The sequence below is a fragment of the Trematomus bernacchii genome, unplaced genomic scaffold, assembly GCF_902827165.1.
Source record: "Trematomus bernacchii unplaced genomic scaffold, fTreBer1.1, whole genome shotgun sequence".
NCBI lineage: Eukaryota > Metazoa > Chordata > Actinopteri > Perciformes > Nototheniidae > Trematomus > Trematomus bernacchii.
In genome coordinates this window covers 5,756,111-5,771,376 of record NW_022987714.1, presented here as the reverse complement: position 1 = coordinate 5,771,376, position 15,266 = coordinate 5,756,111, and the positions used below count along the sequence as shown (strand labels likewise).

Below are 15,266 nucleotides of genomic sequence, written 5' to 3'. Positions count from 1 at the left end.
CTTTCTATGAACTCTTAAAACTTTTGAACTCTGAACTATGAACTAGGGGATGATTTGCACAAAACAAGGTGACAAGGTGCTAACATAAAAGCCACCCATCGTCCAAGTGCATGCGTGCATCTGGATTCCCTGAAACTCTGTGTGGTTGTTCCTCTCCACCATGTGTGTACGACTGTGTGTGCGAATGTTTGTTTCCATTTGTGTGTGAATTTGTTTGAGAGAGACGATGATGAGGATGCCTGTGACAGTGAGAGTGTACGGATGATTGTTAGGGTTTACATCTTTGGCGCTAGTCCACTTTAGCCTTACTGTATTACCATCAGAGATTCCCGGCAGTGGCTGTGTCACACAAACACGCACATTAACAACACACACATATAGAAATACACACATACATTCATCTTCTACAGATTGACCCTCATTGTTCTGCATTCTTGTGTTGTACTGAGTGAAGTCTTCAGAAAGTGGACTGCTCTGCCAATAGGGAGAGACAGACGGATGGACAGACGGACAGATTACCACAGGGTTTGGAAGGAAACCATCGAGACATTTTGTATTGCAAGACGACTTTAAGTCCCCCTGTGACTGTAGGTACAGCTTATGCAGTGTCACTGTTTCGTACACACCTTCCCAGATGGCGTCTGCGCTCCTTACCCTCCACTCTGTCCGGCAGCACTCCTTTTTCCTTTTTCAGACCTTCAGTTTCTGAGTTTTGGATATGAGGTGATCCAGTGAGAAACAAACACAAAGGAAAAATGTGCCAAAAAATAACTTTCAACTGTATATTTGTCTTTGCTTTAGGACTATCTATAGTTACAGCATTCTTGAGCCGTTAGACTCAATAATATGGTGCCATCTCCTGGAAATCTTGAGAACTACAGACATTTGTTAGATCCTTCTGTATTTCCTACAGGTGGAAATACAGTCACTGTTATTATTTTGTAAAGAAGCAGGCTATTGTTTATATTAATATACATACATATATATATATAATAGCCTGTGTATATCTACCTGTGAGCTTTGCATTAACATTTCTATTTACATTTTGAGACAAAGTATCACAATTGATTTTACTGTGACAGAGCTTATTATCCAGTTTGCCGTACTGTTCCCATATAAAGAGAAACACTTGAAAGGTGAATGTGTACAGTCTGGACGCACACAAGCTGGCCTGGTCATAAGAAACTGTAATGAAGACCCGGTCAGATGGTAGTGGAAGTGCACCCCAAATGCAACGTGTAACAGACTTACACATGAAAAGGTGAAATAAGTTCAGTGAAAGGTTATCTTTGTCTTGTTTTCTAATCAACAAAGCACAATCTAAATAGTGTAGGGGGAGCAGTGTAACCTTTTTAAAAACCCACTGGGGTCCGGTCACCCGCTGGAACCAGTGATCTTATCGTCAGAGGGGTTTTTCTTTCATTGTTGGTTTTCTCCTTGTTTGCACTGTGAAGTTTAGAATGGTGGATGTATCACTGCAACGCCTCAGCCTTGTCTCACAGGTGAACTTCCCCTTTCAGCGTCCGATGAGCAGGCAAACCTTTCTCCGAGCGACCTCTAGACACTTCTAAGCATTAGAAATCCCCTCTCCATTTTAATACCTGAAAGCGAAATAAAAGTGAACCAGAAGCTACCTAGTGTTCCTCATCCAAACAGATAAGGGTGATAGTGAAGGTTGAGGCAAGATCTGAGATGTTGCCCAGGATATCTCCACCACAGAGATATATGTTTGTTATATTATGTAATAAATTTATAATTAAAACATGAACTGCATCAAAGTTTTTGTTCCTGCTTAATTCAGTGTCGTTGTAGTACAAGTATACGCCAGTGTGATTTATTATGCCACAGTCAAATATCAATACAAAATGTATAGACATGATTCCTTTGTACAGCATATAGAAATAATTGAACACATTGAGGGTCAGGTTCTGCAAGAAAAATGTGTTTTATGTTCTTTGTGGTAACATTCCTGCTAATATGAATGAGTGCTGCCTTCACAAATCCATCAGAGAGGACACGGCTGGCTGAGCATTTCACGAGAGATGAATGCAACTGCTGTCTACTCACGTACGGCTGGCTGTTGCATTTTATAATATGCTGAAATTCACGACTTAATGCCCACTTCTGGACCACAGCAAGTCAGAAAGAGACACGGGATAACAATTGGGTTACATGGTACATTAAGTTTTCATTTAAAAGTGTAGTGAAAACAGACTTTACATCCTAAAACTAATGCAACAAAAGCAGCCATCTGAGGCTGCTCACTGCTGGCACTGCACACAACGAAACACACACACATCGAGAACAGCAGCAAATCTGAATCATAATCACACGTTCTCTTTGATCTGTGAGACAGTTTCCAATGCTTCACATTCTTATTACAAATTAAAATACATTCAGCCTCATTGTAGAATTGTTCATTAGTATTGTAGTAGATACAAAGTATGAATGACAAGTTTAAAACAGCAGCTGAATAAACTTGGTAAACAACACAATTCCTAATTATTCCACCAGGTTTATTTCCCTGCCAATGTCACTGGACAGATGGAGAGCAGTGACTGAAAACCTGACTAAAAACTCCAACCTCCAGTGATAGAGTTAGAAAACATAGGTATCAAAGTAGACAACGAATGTGACATAAGGACAAACAATGTGCCAGTAGAGGCTAGAGGTTTAGGAGGATCCGTAAACGTTGGTCACTCCAACTCAGGACTTTCTGTTTTCAATCCAACCTCATCTGCTTCGGGATCTTCCTTCTCCTCCAGGTCAAAGTTCTATAAGAAAAGTGCAGCAAATGACATCGATATGAAAGTGTTTTCAGACAAACGAAAAAGTAGTTAAAAAAAGTTAGTTTTGTTGGAGCTCACAAATAGGTTTGGAATAAGAACATCTGAGAATTAAAACATTTTACACTAATTATTTTTGTTTTTTTAGAGCACACTGCATTGTCAATTCTTGCAATTTACATCTTTCAGTTAGGTATATATAAAACTACTCGGATTGTTTTTTTTTTATTTAGAGGGATGTACCTCTAATTCCTGCAACACTTCATCCATGAAGTCGCTGGGGTTTTGCTTGTACTCCACTGCTCTCGTGATCATCTCTCTGAACATCTGTTGGGACAGTTACAGTCAGAAAAATAACACAAATGGGTTCAACTGTATGGGCAATTCATAAAAGGTGTGGTATCAAGACAAGCAGTTAACTGTAAAACTGCTGATGTGATTGAAATGCATTACAAAATGACCCTGGGGATGACTGACATGAACACTGGAAGAGAATAAGAAGTGCAAACCTTAACTACATTCGTCCCATCAGCCGCAGATACAAAGTAAAATGGGATTCCTTGCTTCTTCCCAAAGTTAAAGCTTCTCTGTGTCACCTTCAAATCCGCTGAAAATACAAAAAAACAAACATGTTCACAACTATAATTATAAATTGAATGTGTAATCAATCAAAGGATAGTCAGAGTAATGTAGACAAAGTGTGCAAACTAATAAAAACATGTTTATTTATCCTAATTACATTAAAGGAGAAGATTGGAGGTTTTTAAGTGTTTTTTTTTTTAAGGTAACTATCCATATTAAACTTACAGTAGAAGTGTGTTTTTGGTCAAACATAGATGGATAAAAGAGTTGAATACTCTTCGTGATGTGTGTCAGTACCAGACTTACCATCAATTTTGTTAGCCACCACACAACAGGGTATCTCCGGTCTGAACTCTCTCAGCTCCTTATACCAGTTGGCCAGATTCTTATAAGTGATCTTCCTTTGAACATCAAAAACCTAAGAGAAAGAAGACAGGGTTAACAAAGGAGTGCATCTTTGAAGACAGAGACAGTTTTGCATTCCAGCATGATTGCAAGTCCTTGTTGACTTATCTGTGAGGGAAACACCATCTGCATCTTAAGAGGTGGAACTTAACAAGAATGCAACATGTTATTTTATCACTGCCTCTCCACAGTGTTGTGAGGGCCAAATTAGAGGGCCATATTATGTATTTGTCACTTTTCTGAATTCGTTTAATAGTTACTTGATATTCTACCTCCCCTAAAATGCCTGTCAGGGAGCCACAAAGTGCAGGCTAGATGAATATTGAAAAGCACCGGAAACTAAGCGTGTGTTTTACCATTATGCATGCATGTGCTTTGTGGTAGTACGAGGGGTGCATGCTCTGAAATCGCTCCTGACCAGCGGTGTCCCAGAAATCTGTGAATCAAAAACAAAAATCACCTCCTGTTGATTTAAACTTGACAGTTGATTTTCAAATTGGTGAATGTATTTCCTGTGGTCACTGAGAGCAGAACAGAATCATTTCTAAATGCATACCAATGGCTACTGTCTTATTTCCTACAGTGGCTGTGTGTTTGTAGAGAGTCAAAGCATAGGTTGACAACTGCTGGGGACGACTGTAGAAATAGTTAAGGAGCTCTCTGGGGAAAAAATATCTGCTTATTGGAGGCAAGCCAGCTTGACTTTAAAGGTCCCATATTACGCAAAATCCACTTTTTCATACATTAATGTGTGTCCCCTCTGTGTTAAGAGATTTTGTGAGTTTCAGGAAAAAATATCCCCTCTCTTTTTGTCCTGATCCATTTATATAAAAACCTGTCTGAAGATGAGCTGATCAGGTTTTGGCCACTTTGTGATGTCATAATATTTTTTTGTGTTTTGTAACCATTAGCCAATAACCAGCCAAAGTAACACCTATAACACCTTATCACCTGAATCTCCTCCTAAAGCACCATTGTGTTTGTTTTTAAACCAAACCATTTACATTTAAAGCTACACAAACGGAATCCACACTTTTTAAACAGAGGGGTATATGGAATGCTACAATCTGAGAGACCTATAATATATTGTTGAAAAAGAGTATTAGGTGACCTTTAACGTTTATGCAATGGCCATGGCAGGACGAATACGAATATGTTTCATTTCAGATTTCATAAACTGCAAAAGGATACTATTCGTCCATGAGAAATCTCTCCATCAGCCTACGAGAGAGAGAGAGACAATCTGTGTCAACGCAGCAATCATGTAATATCAAACGGTACAAGAAAAAGGAAAGCTTTTACACAAAACGGCTTCAAGGAGCCTAAGCTTACAGCAGCTCATACTCACTTAGATTTACCGACTGCGCTGTCTCCCAGACAGATGATCTTCACCTGCTCGTCTGAATCGTAGTTCTTTTGGTCCAGTTCTGGGATGCTGCCAGCGTCGCCAGCCATTTCAACTTTTTTTCCGTTAACTGATTTGACTAGAATGATTGAATGAGCCAACTCTCGCCCAGTTTAATTGATAACTACCTGAACAGCTGATCTACGGAAGCTAGCATCCGACGAAAGAGAATGAGTGTTAGCTAGCTGAGGTAAACATCGTGAGGCTCGGCTTGATATCGCTCGGTTAGTTTATCCTCACATACTAAACGGTTGCTAACTAAACCTGAGAATAGTCCAGAGACGTGAATTGTGTCTTTTAAAGTCTCTTTTGAGTTCTGTACACACAGTGAACCTTGGACCAGTGAACACAGCTAGGTAACAGCTAGTAGCCTTGTTAGCATTTGTTAAGCTAGAGCACTTATCAAAATATCTCCGATTGTCTTGTGTATATTCTGATCTTCAATCACAATGAACCGGTTGTTGATGCACTCATCTAGGTATCCAGACGTTAAAGTTTGTAGATGTGTTATGATGTCGACGAAGGTTTCCGTTTCTATGCAACGGGGACGCCTGAAGGACCTCGTTGTCAGGGTTCCTGCTGCCCTTACAAGTGCCTGTCAAGAAGGCTAATGATTTTTTTTGTCTGTGCTAACTTGCCCCAATTAGTGAACAAAATTATGAGAATTGGACAGCTATTTTAATTTCCTGAAGTGTCATGAATTTATTTGAAACATATTTTAATAGAAGATCGTTTTATTTATTTTCAAAAGCTTCAATGTCACATGACCCATTGATTCCCATGTCATACCAAGTATTACTAATGAATGTGTTTTTTACTGGATTGTATTCCACTTGTATATCCACACAATGTCATGTGACCTACTGTCTCAAAATCTTTGCAGAATTGCTCGAAGAGTGGGACACATCTGTTTTTATAATTTTTTATTCCACTTTTTATTTCATATATTATCCCCAAATGTCAGCTCTTTTTTTATTGCAAAATGTTGTTTTCTTTTTCTATAGCTTCCATGTGATCTCACCCAGTGAGTAGTAGCAGCATTGTATCACTAAACTGTTTAATTAGGACACACCTCCTTTATAGTATTTATAGTAGCTCTAAACCTTTTTCTTACCATTTGCTTTCAATGGCAGTGAAGAATGAGGATTGTAGTCAACTCTGCATCTGCAGGACCAAATTAATAAGTATTCAAAAAGGAAGTAAGTGTATCATGCAGTCAGATTATACAAATTATAATTTTGAATCATTCCTCTACCTTTTACCACAAGAGATGTCCTTGAAGCACATATGCTGCACATATTTGAGGAATTAATGTCTTACATTTGGTAAAATGGAGAAGAAATTTTAACGTGTTTTATTATTTCCATTTAAAATTACAATACTAAAGACTTTATTTTCAAAGCTAAACAAATGTCTTTAAATATTGTGCTTAGACAACAAATAGTAAATATCTATTTTAAAATAAGATCATATTATTACATTATTAGAAATGTCAAATGTACTACTCTTAAAACCTTTGTCAAATTCAGTATAATTTACTTAAAATACTGATTGTGGATATAACCCTGACAAAATAACTAGTGCTAATACAATAAGTAGCTAACTGTGGCAAAAAAAAATCTGATCAAAACTTGCTTTTTTTTTTTACTTCATTGGGCTTTTTCTGCTTTATTCATGATGAATTCCAGTTCAAACAAGAGATCAACACGATATTATTCAGGCATTTGCTCAATGAGGGGTGCAATGTAATCCGAATGACGCATTCCAAAAGAGAAGCTCGGAGCTTTGGATCTTGTGAAGGTCACCTTGGTGGAGAGAAATGTTAGTGGAAATGCTACATATTTGTGATATATTTATTTAATCTTCAATGTGGTTTCTTACCATCTCAGGATAGTGTGCACCAGGTCCTGGAGTCTTTGTAGATACCCCAGGTGGAAAGTTGCAGCCTATCATGCTGATCTGGGGACGTTTTTCCTTGTAAATACTAGGGTCCACAACTTTGTACGCAGCAGGGCCTGGAGTCTGGAGGGGAACACAATTATTGAAAATAACTACATCCCAGGATTTCAGGATTTATTGTTTAAGAAATGTGTTTGACACTTATATGTACCTTCCTCAGGTCATCATGGAAGTTGCCATGTTTGTTGCGGCCATAAAGAGAGAAAGAGGGAGCTGCAGATTTGTCCACAGTGTTGTTTCCCAGCACTGGGGGCAGAGAGTAGGAGGCTGGACCTGCAGCAGGAGCAACATACAGGGGAAGTTGATATGCTATCAAACATAGTAACCCACAGCTTAAAGGTGGGGTAGGTAAATTTGAGAAACCGGCTCGAGATCGCTAGAATTTGAAAATACACAACCGGAGAAAATCTGCCACTTCCTTACAGAGCCCCTCCTTCAACACACACAAACGCGCACATGACCAATGAGGGCACGAGATAAGTTTGTGCACAGATGGAAGGCTGACAGGCAGGTAGGCCATCCAGTTATTTTAGCCGGGCCGGCTAAAATAATTGGTCGTGCTTTTTACAGTATTACGGCTTCCACAGATGACATTTTTTTATGGATTTTTTGTCAAAGCACTTAAGATATTCATTGCTATCGGGATGTTAAGAGCATTCCATGGAATATAACAAAAAGTGTATCTCGAGCCGGTTTCTCAAACTTACCTACCCCACCTTTAAATGAAGTTGACACCAAATACATACCTGGTGTTTGAATATTGCTGATTTCTTTGGCCCTTCCTGACAGAGAATAGGCAGGAGCAGAGTGGAAGACTGACTTTCCTGCATGTTCTGTGGAGTATTTGCCTGAAAACCACAGAAAGTTTTTATCACAAATTAATGTGTGCATCATGACAAGAACAGCATATTTTCAATTTTGAGTGAGTAGTCGGATATTTGATATCAGCCTTGTTTCTTTTTTTTGCAAATGTGCAAGGGGGTTTGCTGACCTGGTCCAGGGGCCTGGAACAATTTTGGATCCTTTGGACGGCTGTAGAGAGAATAAGCAGGAGGGCCGTCTCGGCCTACTCTGGTGATGTTGGAGGGGATGAGGTAGCTCGGTCCAGGGGTGATCTCGGTCTTGGTCTCATGACGTGATCCAAAGCTAAACTGCGGTGCTGTTTTCTTTGTAGGGTCATGTTTCGAAACACCTTTATAAAGGAAACAAGGACAACAATGTGAGTAATAATAATATTAATCATAATAATGGTGTTTGGGGGTTAATGCTTAAACAAAATGGTGGTTGTACCTGTGAGTCCAGGGAGTGCATACTTGGGACCTGGACTACCGTAGAGGGCAGCTATGGGCCCTCTTGGTTTGTGAGGCCTCCAGGTACCAACCAGAGCTTCACCACTCGACGTTTCCCTGAGAGAGAGGTGTATCATAACCAAAAGCATAATTAAAATGTGCTTTTAGTTGTTCAAAAAGAACAATGTGTCCCTACACTTACCATTGCTTTTGAACAGGGAAAAACCACCAAAATATCTGTCATGCATGAGTCGATTGTGGCTTAGAAAATATCATTACAGGCATGAAGAGAGCCAATAATGAATATTGGCCAGTCTGTTGTAAAAATAACACTAATGCTTTTCGGCACACTTGCCCTCTCAAAGTGTTTCAAGTTTCAACACATATCTTCTAAATTACAAATATATCTCTCAATGGAATCGCTTACAGGTCTGTCTGGTGCTACAGTATATAACTACATAGAGGGTATTATGGGAAAGCTGTGAGTTATTGCTTTTAGATATATTATGTAGGTGCTGTTAAAGCATGGATGCAGTGATAGAAGTGCATTATTCAAATATTCTGCATCCTTCTAAACGGCTGCTCAGTGATAGTACCAGGGGCAGCAGTGTTGACTGTCAATGGCAGTGATAGATTTTGAATAATAATAATAAACATCAACCTGTGTTCATTTGGATTTAGAGTGCTAGAAAGTTATAGAAAGTTTTTGTAAAACTATAAAAATAAATCATCAACATGGTTTTTAGATATAGTCACACATATAAGAAACACTCCCCTTTAGCACCTAAAAGATAACAAAACAAATCGATATCTAGTAATAGTCAGATCAGTCTAACAGTGATTGTTTTTAAATTATGTTGTGTAATGGATTTTAGTTGACTTTTGTACACATCTTAATTATAATAACAATGTACACAAAAAGAGAAATGGTCCACATGGTAATATTGTGAATAAAGCATTCAATGTGACCAATTTCATGTAATACTTATTTGGGTTCAAATACAAGGTAATATGCTTGAATAGAGGACTACTGTTGGTCCTTTGTGGGTAAAGTTAAACAATGCTTAACCAAAACCACCCAGAGTATCCTGTAACAAAACCACAAGAAGTCTACAAAGTGCATACAAACCATCAACATGCGCTCAGTTTAGTTCAGTTACTCACTAAAACAAATAGAAAAAGCACTTTACCTCATATCTTGCTCCTGCTGTGAGTCTCTCTCTCTCTGTGAGGTTATGGGTATTATGTTATGAACGGAACTCAGCATGTGCACTGAACCCAAACACTGATTGTTTAGTGCTATGACAACATTGCCATGGAGACGACACTTTGACACATTTAATATGAATGTGAGTGTCAACTGCAGTTCAAAGGAATGCCCAATATGTTATTACAGAAAACACAGTATGCAGACGGTGTCAATTATTTATTAGGCTTGGAAGGGTGAATAGGCCACAGATCAGACTGTGGACACACGGTTTGGATTTAATCTGCTAGTACTACATTACCGTAACTTTTACACTATTTAAAGTATACATGAACAAATTATTTAGCCTAATGTAAAGTGTAAATTGTATCAGTGTACTCATTGAATTCTGATGTAAGGGATTTATTTAAATGTTAGCCATTGTTACATAACAATATGCAGCACTGGCCAATGGGTTAAGTCAGGGGGGGGGGGCAAACCCTTTTGATTGTGCGCCGTATACAGAAAAATACAAGGAAAACCCCACTTGCCGTAAAAAAATCATTTTATATCAAAATGACACTAAAAGCATTTACCTTGCATCTGCTCTTCTTAAAAGTGAATGATTTTACTTGTAAATGCATTCAATACTTCTATGACTATGACCTAAGACTTCTGTTTTTCACTAGCAATTTTCATATTTTCAGTCATTGATCCAACTGAGAATGGTATAAGTGTGTAAAAGTATGAGTACACCTACAACTTTTATAATAATAAGGACTCTGCTCTTCAAAGTGGAACATTGGTGTTGCTATCTCTTTAGAGGTAGCTGTGGGAGGTTTCTCTTAAACTCGCCTTCAGGACCTTCATTAACGTTGCCAGGCTTGAAGTTTCCTCATGGGGGAACTGTTGATTTAAAAAAGGCTTATTATTGAACTAATATACACCCTGATATTAAAACGTTTTTAATAGAAATGCACACATTTAGCGTACTGTGACTCCACATGTACCCTTACCCTTGTAAGTGCCTGCACCAGTCGTTGCAGCACTGCATCCTCTCTGTGTGGACACAGGCTGGTCACGGTGCTCACACAGCTCAGGAGGCAGGAGATGGTGTCTCTCTGTGGCTGCAGGGACATTTCAAATAACTTATTTAAATATATGCCAACTAGGTTAAGAATATAAACGTTTCTTAAGAAAAATACTCATGAGTCAAAGCTGACTTATCATACATGTGTTTCTTTACCTTCTTGAGCACACTGAGAGGTTTCCGTTTGTTGGCACCACAACGCAACCTGTCTACATCCTCTGCACTCAGAACAGGCTCCTGGGTGACATTCAAACAAACAGATATGAGACTGAGAGACAAATCTTTACCTAAAGATGGAAACATTTATTTTCAAAATGTGTATTATTTACATCAAATGTAATCATGTAATATCACCGCAATAAACCGTATTTAATTGCGTTTTAATGTACAATATTTAATTTCACCTTCTGTTCTTGTATCATCTATTCACATGTATATGGACTTCTTGCACTATTTTTGTATTTTATTTGTATTTTTGTATTTTATTATATATGTTGCATTGTTGGAGGAGCTCGGGTCATAAGAATTCCATTGCCATTTCTACACTGTAGCTTATGTGCATATGACAATAAAACCTTTGAATACTGTAATCATGACCTCTTGTTTGCTGCCACTGACCTTTAACCTCTCCAGCCAGGTCCACAGCAGACAGCTGAGAACCTGAGGATCTGACTCAGTGAGCAGCAGAGCCCAGCCACAGTCACTACTGTTCAGTTCCTCCTGTTGAAAAAGTGGGTGAAAGTATTCATCAGAGCTCAAAATGAAAGTGAGATGTGGTGATTTTGAACCAGTGTTTCTCACCTGCAGCAGAGCTGATCTTTGCAGGATGTTTTCTTCCGGTGGACAATGATCTGCCAATGCCTTAGCAACAGCAACTGAGGCTGGGCCTGGATTATGTAGATTTCTGCTTAACTTTATGTGAAATACAAACAAAATATTGGACACATTCACATCAGAGTTTCCATTATTTTAATTTGATTGTAATAATAATCTCAGTTACCTCAATGTTGGAGCTGTATTTGGGAAGTGCCTTTCTAGAGCACTTTGACCTCAGAGCACAGTCATTGCTTGATGTCATGCTAGATACTGGCATGTTGAGTGCTTGAGATTCCATTTTGGTTGGCTGGAGGCCTTGTTTGATGCTGGCAAGGATCGGACTAGCTGGTCTCAGATCAGGTTGTGTCCGATCCTTTACACAAACCTGTCTTTCATTTCCAGCTTCTGAGTTGCAGTATGGACTCAACTCCAGATCCTTCAGAAGAGAATCAAACAGAGTGAGAACAGCCTAAGTTTGATTTACAAAAGAAGAATGTAATTGTGGACAAACAAAGTAAAATTGGACCTGATTTACTGCGATCTTGCTGAGGTCAGAGTCACTGTAGCTGCGTTTGTCTTGCAGCACCTCTCTCTTCCTCGTCAAAAAGCCCAGAGGCTCGTCCCAGAAGGACACCGATCCTAAACTCACTCTTGGCCCCTGGTGACACTCTCTCAGTAAGGGCAAGCACTGTTTCGACACCAGGGTCTCCCTCACGGTCCTGCTCAGGGTCCTCAGTGCTGACCTCTTGTCCAGCTCAGCCTGGATCTCTGGAGGGGCAGGGAGACCCAGGGCTAAGCAGGAGAGATACACACACAGGAGGTACACCACCTATTTCAAGTAAAAAGAATGAGGAAGAGTTAAACTGCAGTTAAACTAATGTGCAGTGATTTGTGTTAATGGCAAATAAATAATGTAAGGTCCAGACCTTTGGTGTTTGTTTGAGGGTGCGTGCCTCCTGGCCATGCAGCAGTATGGCCTGTCTGTTCAGGTGCAGCTGCAGGCTGAAAGGGTCTCCGTGCCGCAGGCGAGGGTCTGGGTATTGAACCAGCTGTGAGCCAAGCAGGCGAGCAAAGTCAAACACCTGGTTCAGCTGGGCCCGAGTTTGGATGGAGTGTGGCCGTTTGATCCGCACATAATGAACGGCCTCACTTGGGCTGATGCGCAGGGTGTAAATCAAGTAGCAGGCTATCAGGACGCCTGTTGAGCAGCAAGAACACACACTGAATATTCACATGTGTTCACATACTAGATACAGTGTGTTTGTTTATACATACCTGATCTGCCCAGGCCTGCATGGCAGTGCACGGCCACTCTTCCTTCCCTCAGTGCAAAGGCCAGAACCTTCACCCCGTCAATTAAACCAACAAGGGAGGACGCATTGAAGTCTTGCATCCCAAAGTTGTAAAAGTAAACTGCAAACATACAAATATGTGCACATATGATTGCATTTAGGATCATAGTTGACATTCATTGGGATTACCTGTAAGCCATTGTATCACGAAGGAACACACAAACACTGCAACTCAGAATAAGCTCAAACTATAACTGTGTCTTATCATATTTATTAACCTTGAATGTTTATCTAGATGTCCCAATTTGTTCAGATATAAAGAGGGCAAACTGTTTTTGAATCAAATGTATCACAATCTCACTGTCATTGTCCATGAAGGTCTGTGGGGAGTACGTGAAACCGCTGTCAGGCTCTATGGGAGGTCCACAGTGAGCGTGTTCTCCAGGGAGCTGCATGTTGATGATTGATCTGATGTTCAACCTGGAACAAAGTCATAAATTAAGAAGAAGACGGTGGACACACTAGTGCTGTGACTGTGTCTTAAAGGCAATATTTCTTGTGACAATAAAGATCTAATATGTCCTAAATTGAAGGTATTACTCATTGTAACCAAAAAGCAATGATGTCAGATGTCTTTATCACACAAAAAGTAACAGATTAATGATTCCAAAAATACAAAAATGTAATTAGGAGGTTGTATATATTACGTTGTCACACCTGCTTCTCATGTATCATGCACACCACACAAACATTACAGAGATAACAATCAAAACCGATTACCTTTGAAATTGTTCTATGATTTTGTACTTCTTAATTAGATGACTAGATGGCCGTGCCATGGCTATGATGTCATCTGTCACCCTGCAATAGCAAGACGTTAAACAATTCTGTAAACTTATTGTTTTTGATACAGCAAATACAGCCACATATATGAGATTCAATCACACCCTCTCACCAGGAGGAGAAGATGCCTCGAATGACCTGTTGATTTAATTTCCAACACTCTGGTCCTTCATAGCGGCAACCTATTCCTCCGCAGGCCAGCAGACAGAGGAGCCTGGGGGGGAAAGCATTCACCAGATTCTCCCTGGCCTGGGATAAGGAGGGCTGTGGTACTGGTATCAAGGTCGGCATTATCCTGCAGAAGAAGACACCCCCAACATCAATGTGAGCCATGTATATGCATGCTACTGTACTTAGGTAACATTAAGCTGTCTTTGGCTCTGTGGAACTAATAAAGGTATTCTGATTCTGATTCAGACACAGATTTTGAACGGACATGTATGTGGTCATGCACATGTTTTTTTTTCTGGTATAGTTTTTTGCAGTCATTTAGCATATTGTGAATGAGTCTTCATACTAAATGTAAGTTTGTTTAAAAAAAGAAAAGCCTATAGATCTGGAAAGGACATTAGAAAATATAAAGAATGCAAAGAATAAATAAAATAGCTGTAAACTATTATAAATATAATACAATAAACCATGTTTAAATCTTACCTTACCTTACCTTATTGGGCAGTGAAGCTGTACATCTTATGTAAAGTTTCCGAGTTTAAAAGAACAGGGAATTGGTGCCTCATGCAGCAGGACACACTGTGCAGTGTTTCCACAGCTCCAGTAATCCTGATTAGCTGTCATAAATACATTAGAACACACATTCAAATATTATAGCAAGCCAATTATATAAAGCTTATACCTTAACCCATGAACAATGTAGGAAGGTCCTTATAACCTGACACCCGATAAAGTTTCAGATCTATTAATAATAATGATAATTGAATCACCAATGGAGTCTCGTTTACTCTAAATTGTAATATAGAAATAATAACAAAAGAAAAGATGATGTGGTCAAAACACACCAGTGCTGTTTCCCTTAACTAGCTAGCAACTATCTAAACATTGATGAGTTGAGAGTCGTAGAAAACCTGACTTCCTAAAATACGTTAAATGAGTTTTACACTATGGTCTTCATTTTAAGGTTTTGTCAGACAACTGGCAGATATAAGCTTATTGTTTTTGCCATGTCTGATGGTGGGACACGTCGCCCCCTGCTGTGCAGAAATTGACCAGCATGATTATGATGAAGATACATCTCCCTCTCCTCTCCTGCTGCCCTGTGTGAGGACTGCAGCGTTACCTCAGTTTGTTTCTTTAGGGCACCTTACAACCTTAATAGTACAGCGGATAAGCACAACAATTGTGCCTTTTATGAGAAAAGCATGACATTTCTAACATAGTTAGTGCATACCATAAGGTTTATTTTCAGATGTGGAGGGAAGTCAGATTTGACCTGTGAGGACCGTGAGAGGTCAAATCCAAGATGGCCGCCAGTCTCTCGGGTCAAATGTTCAAACACGCTTAATTTTGGAACCAAACATTGTAGAAAAACATTTAAGGTGTCATATCCAACTAAATTAGGGATGCCCAATCATTTGGTGATACTTTTGAGATCACCA

At 39.4% G+C, this 15,266-nt stretch overlaps 3 protein-coding genes across 3 annotated transcripts; all 3 read right to left on the bottom strand.

Annotated features, from left to right (window-relative positions):
* Positions 1–1,818: 1,818 nt before the first annotated feature.
* Positions 1,819–5,742, bottom strand: rabl2 (RAB, member of RAS oncogene family-like 2). The gene is made up of 8 exons (XM_034142111.1): positions 5,122–5,742; positions 4,965–4,994; positions 4,330–4,409; positions 4,130–4,209; positions 3,675–3,786; positions 3,296–3,393; positions 3,030–3,113; positions 1,819–2,774 (listed from the first exon to the last, which is right to left on the bottom strand). The coding sequence occupies exons 1-8, from the start codon at positions 5,226–5,228 to the stop codon at positions 2,697–2,699; spliced, it is 669 nt and encodes a 222-aa protein (XP_033998002.1). The 5' UTR covers positions 5,229–5,742; the 3' UTR covers positions 1,819–2,696.
* A 1,096-nt stretch (positions 5,743–6,838) lies between these two features.
* On the bottom strand, positions 6,839–9,698 carry odf3b (outer dense fiber of sperm tails 3B). Its single transcript, XM_034141880.1, has 7 exons — positions 9,617–9,698; positions 8,428–8,543; positions 8,129–8,329; positions 7,884–7,985; positions 7,289–7,410; positions 7,060–7,200; positions 6,839–6,983 (listed from the first exon to the last, which is right to left on the bottom strand). Exons 1-7 carry the CDS (start codon positions 9,691–9,693, stop codon positions 6,891–6,893), a joined length of 852 nt encoding a protein of 283 aa, XP_033997771.1. The 5' UTR covers positions 9,694–9,698; the 3' UTR covers positions 6,839–6,890.
* Positions 9,699–10,406: 708 nt separating this feature from the next.
* Positions 10,407–13,944, bottom strand: zgc:77752 (uncharacterized protein LOC393862 homolog). The gene is made up of 12 exons (XM_034141166.1): positions 13,766–13,944; positions 13,591–13,671; positions 13,172–13,290; positions 12,794–12,931; positions 12,445–12,716; positions 12,054–12,347; positions 11,703–11,954; positions 11,504–11,614; positions 11,321–11,422; positions 10,859–10,939; positions 10,629–10,739; positions 10,407–10,518 (listed from the first exon to the last, which is right to left on the bottom strand). Exons 1-12 carry the CDS (start codon positions 13,942–13,944, stop codon positions 10,432–10,434), a joined length of 1,827 nt encoding a protein of 608 aa, XP_033997057.1. The 3' UTR covers positions 10,407–10,431.
* Positions 13,945–15,266: the final 1,322 nt, after the last annotated feature.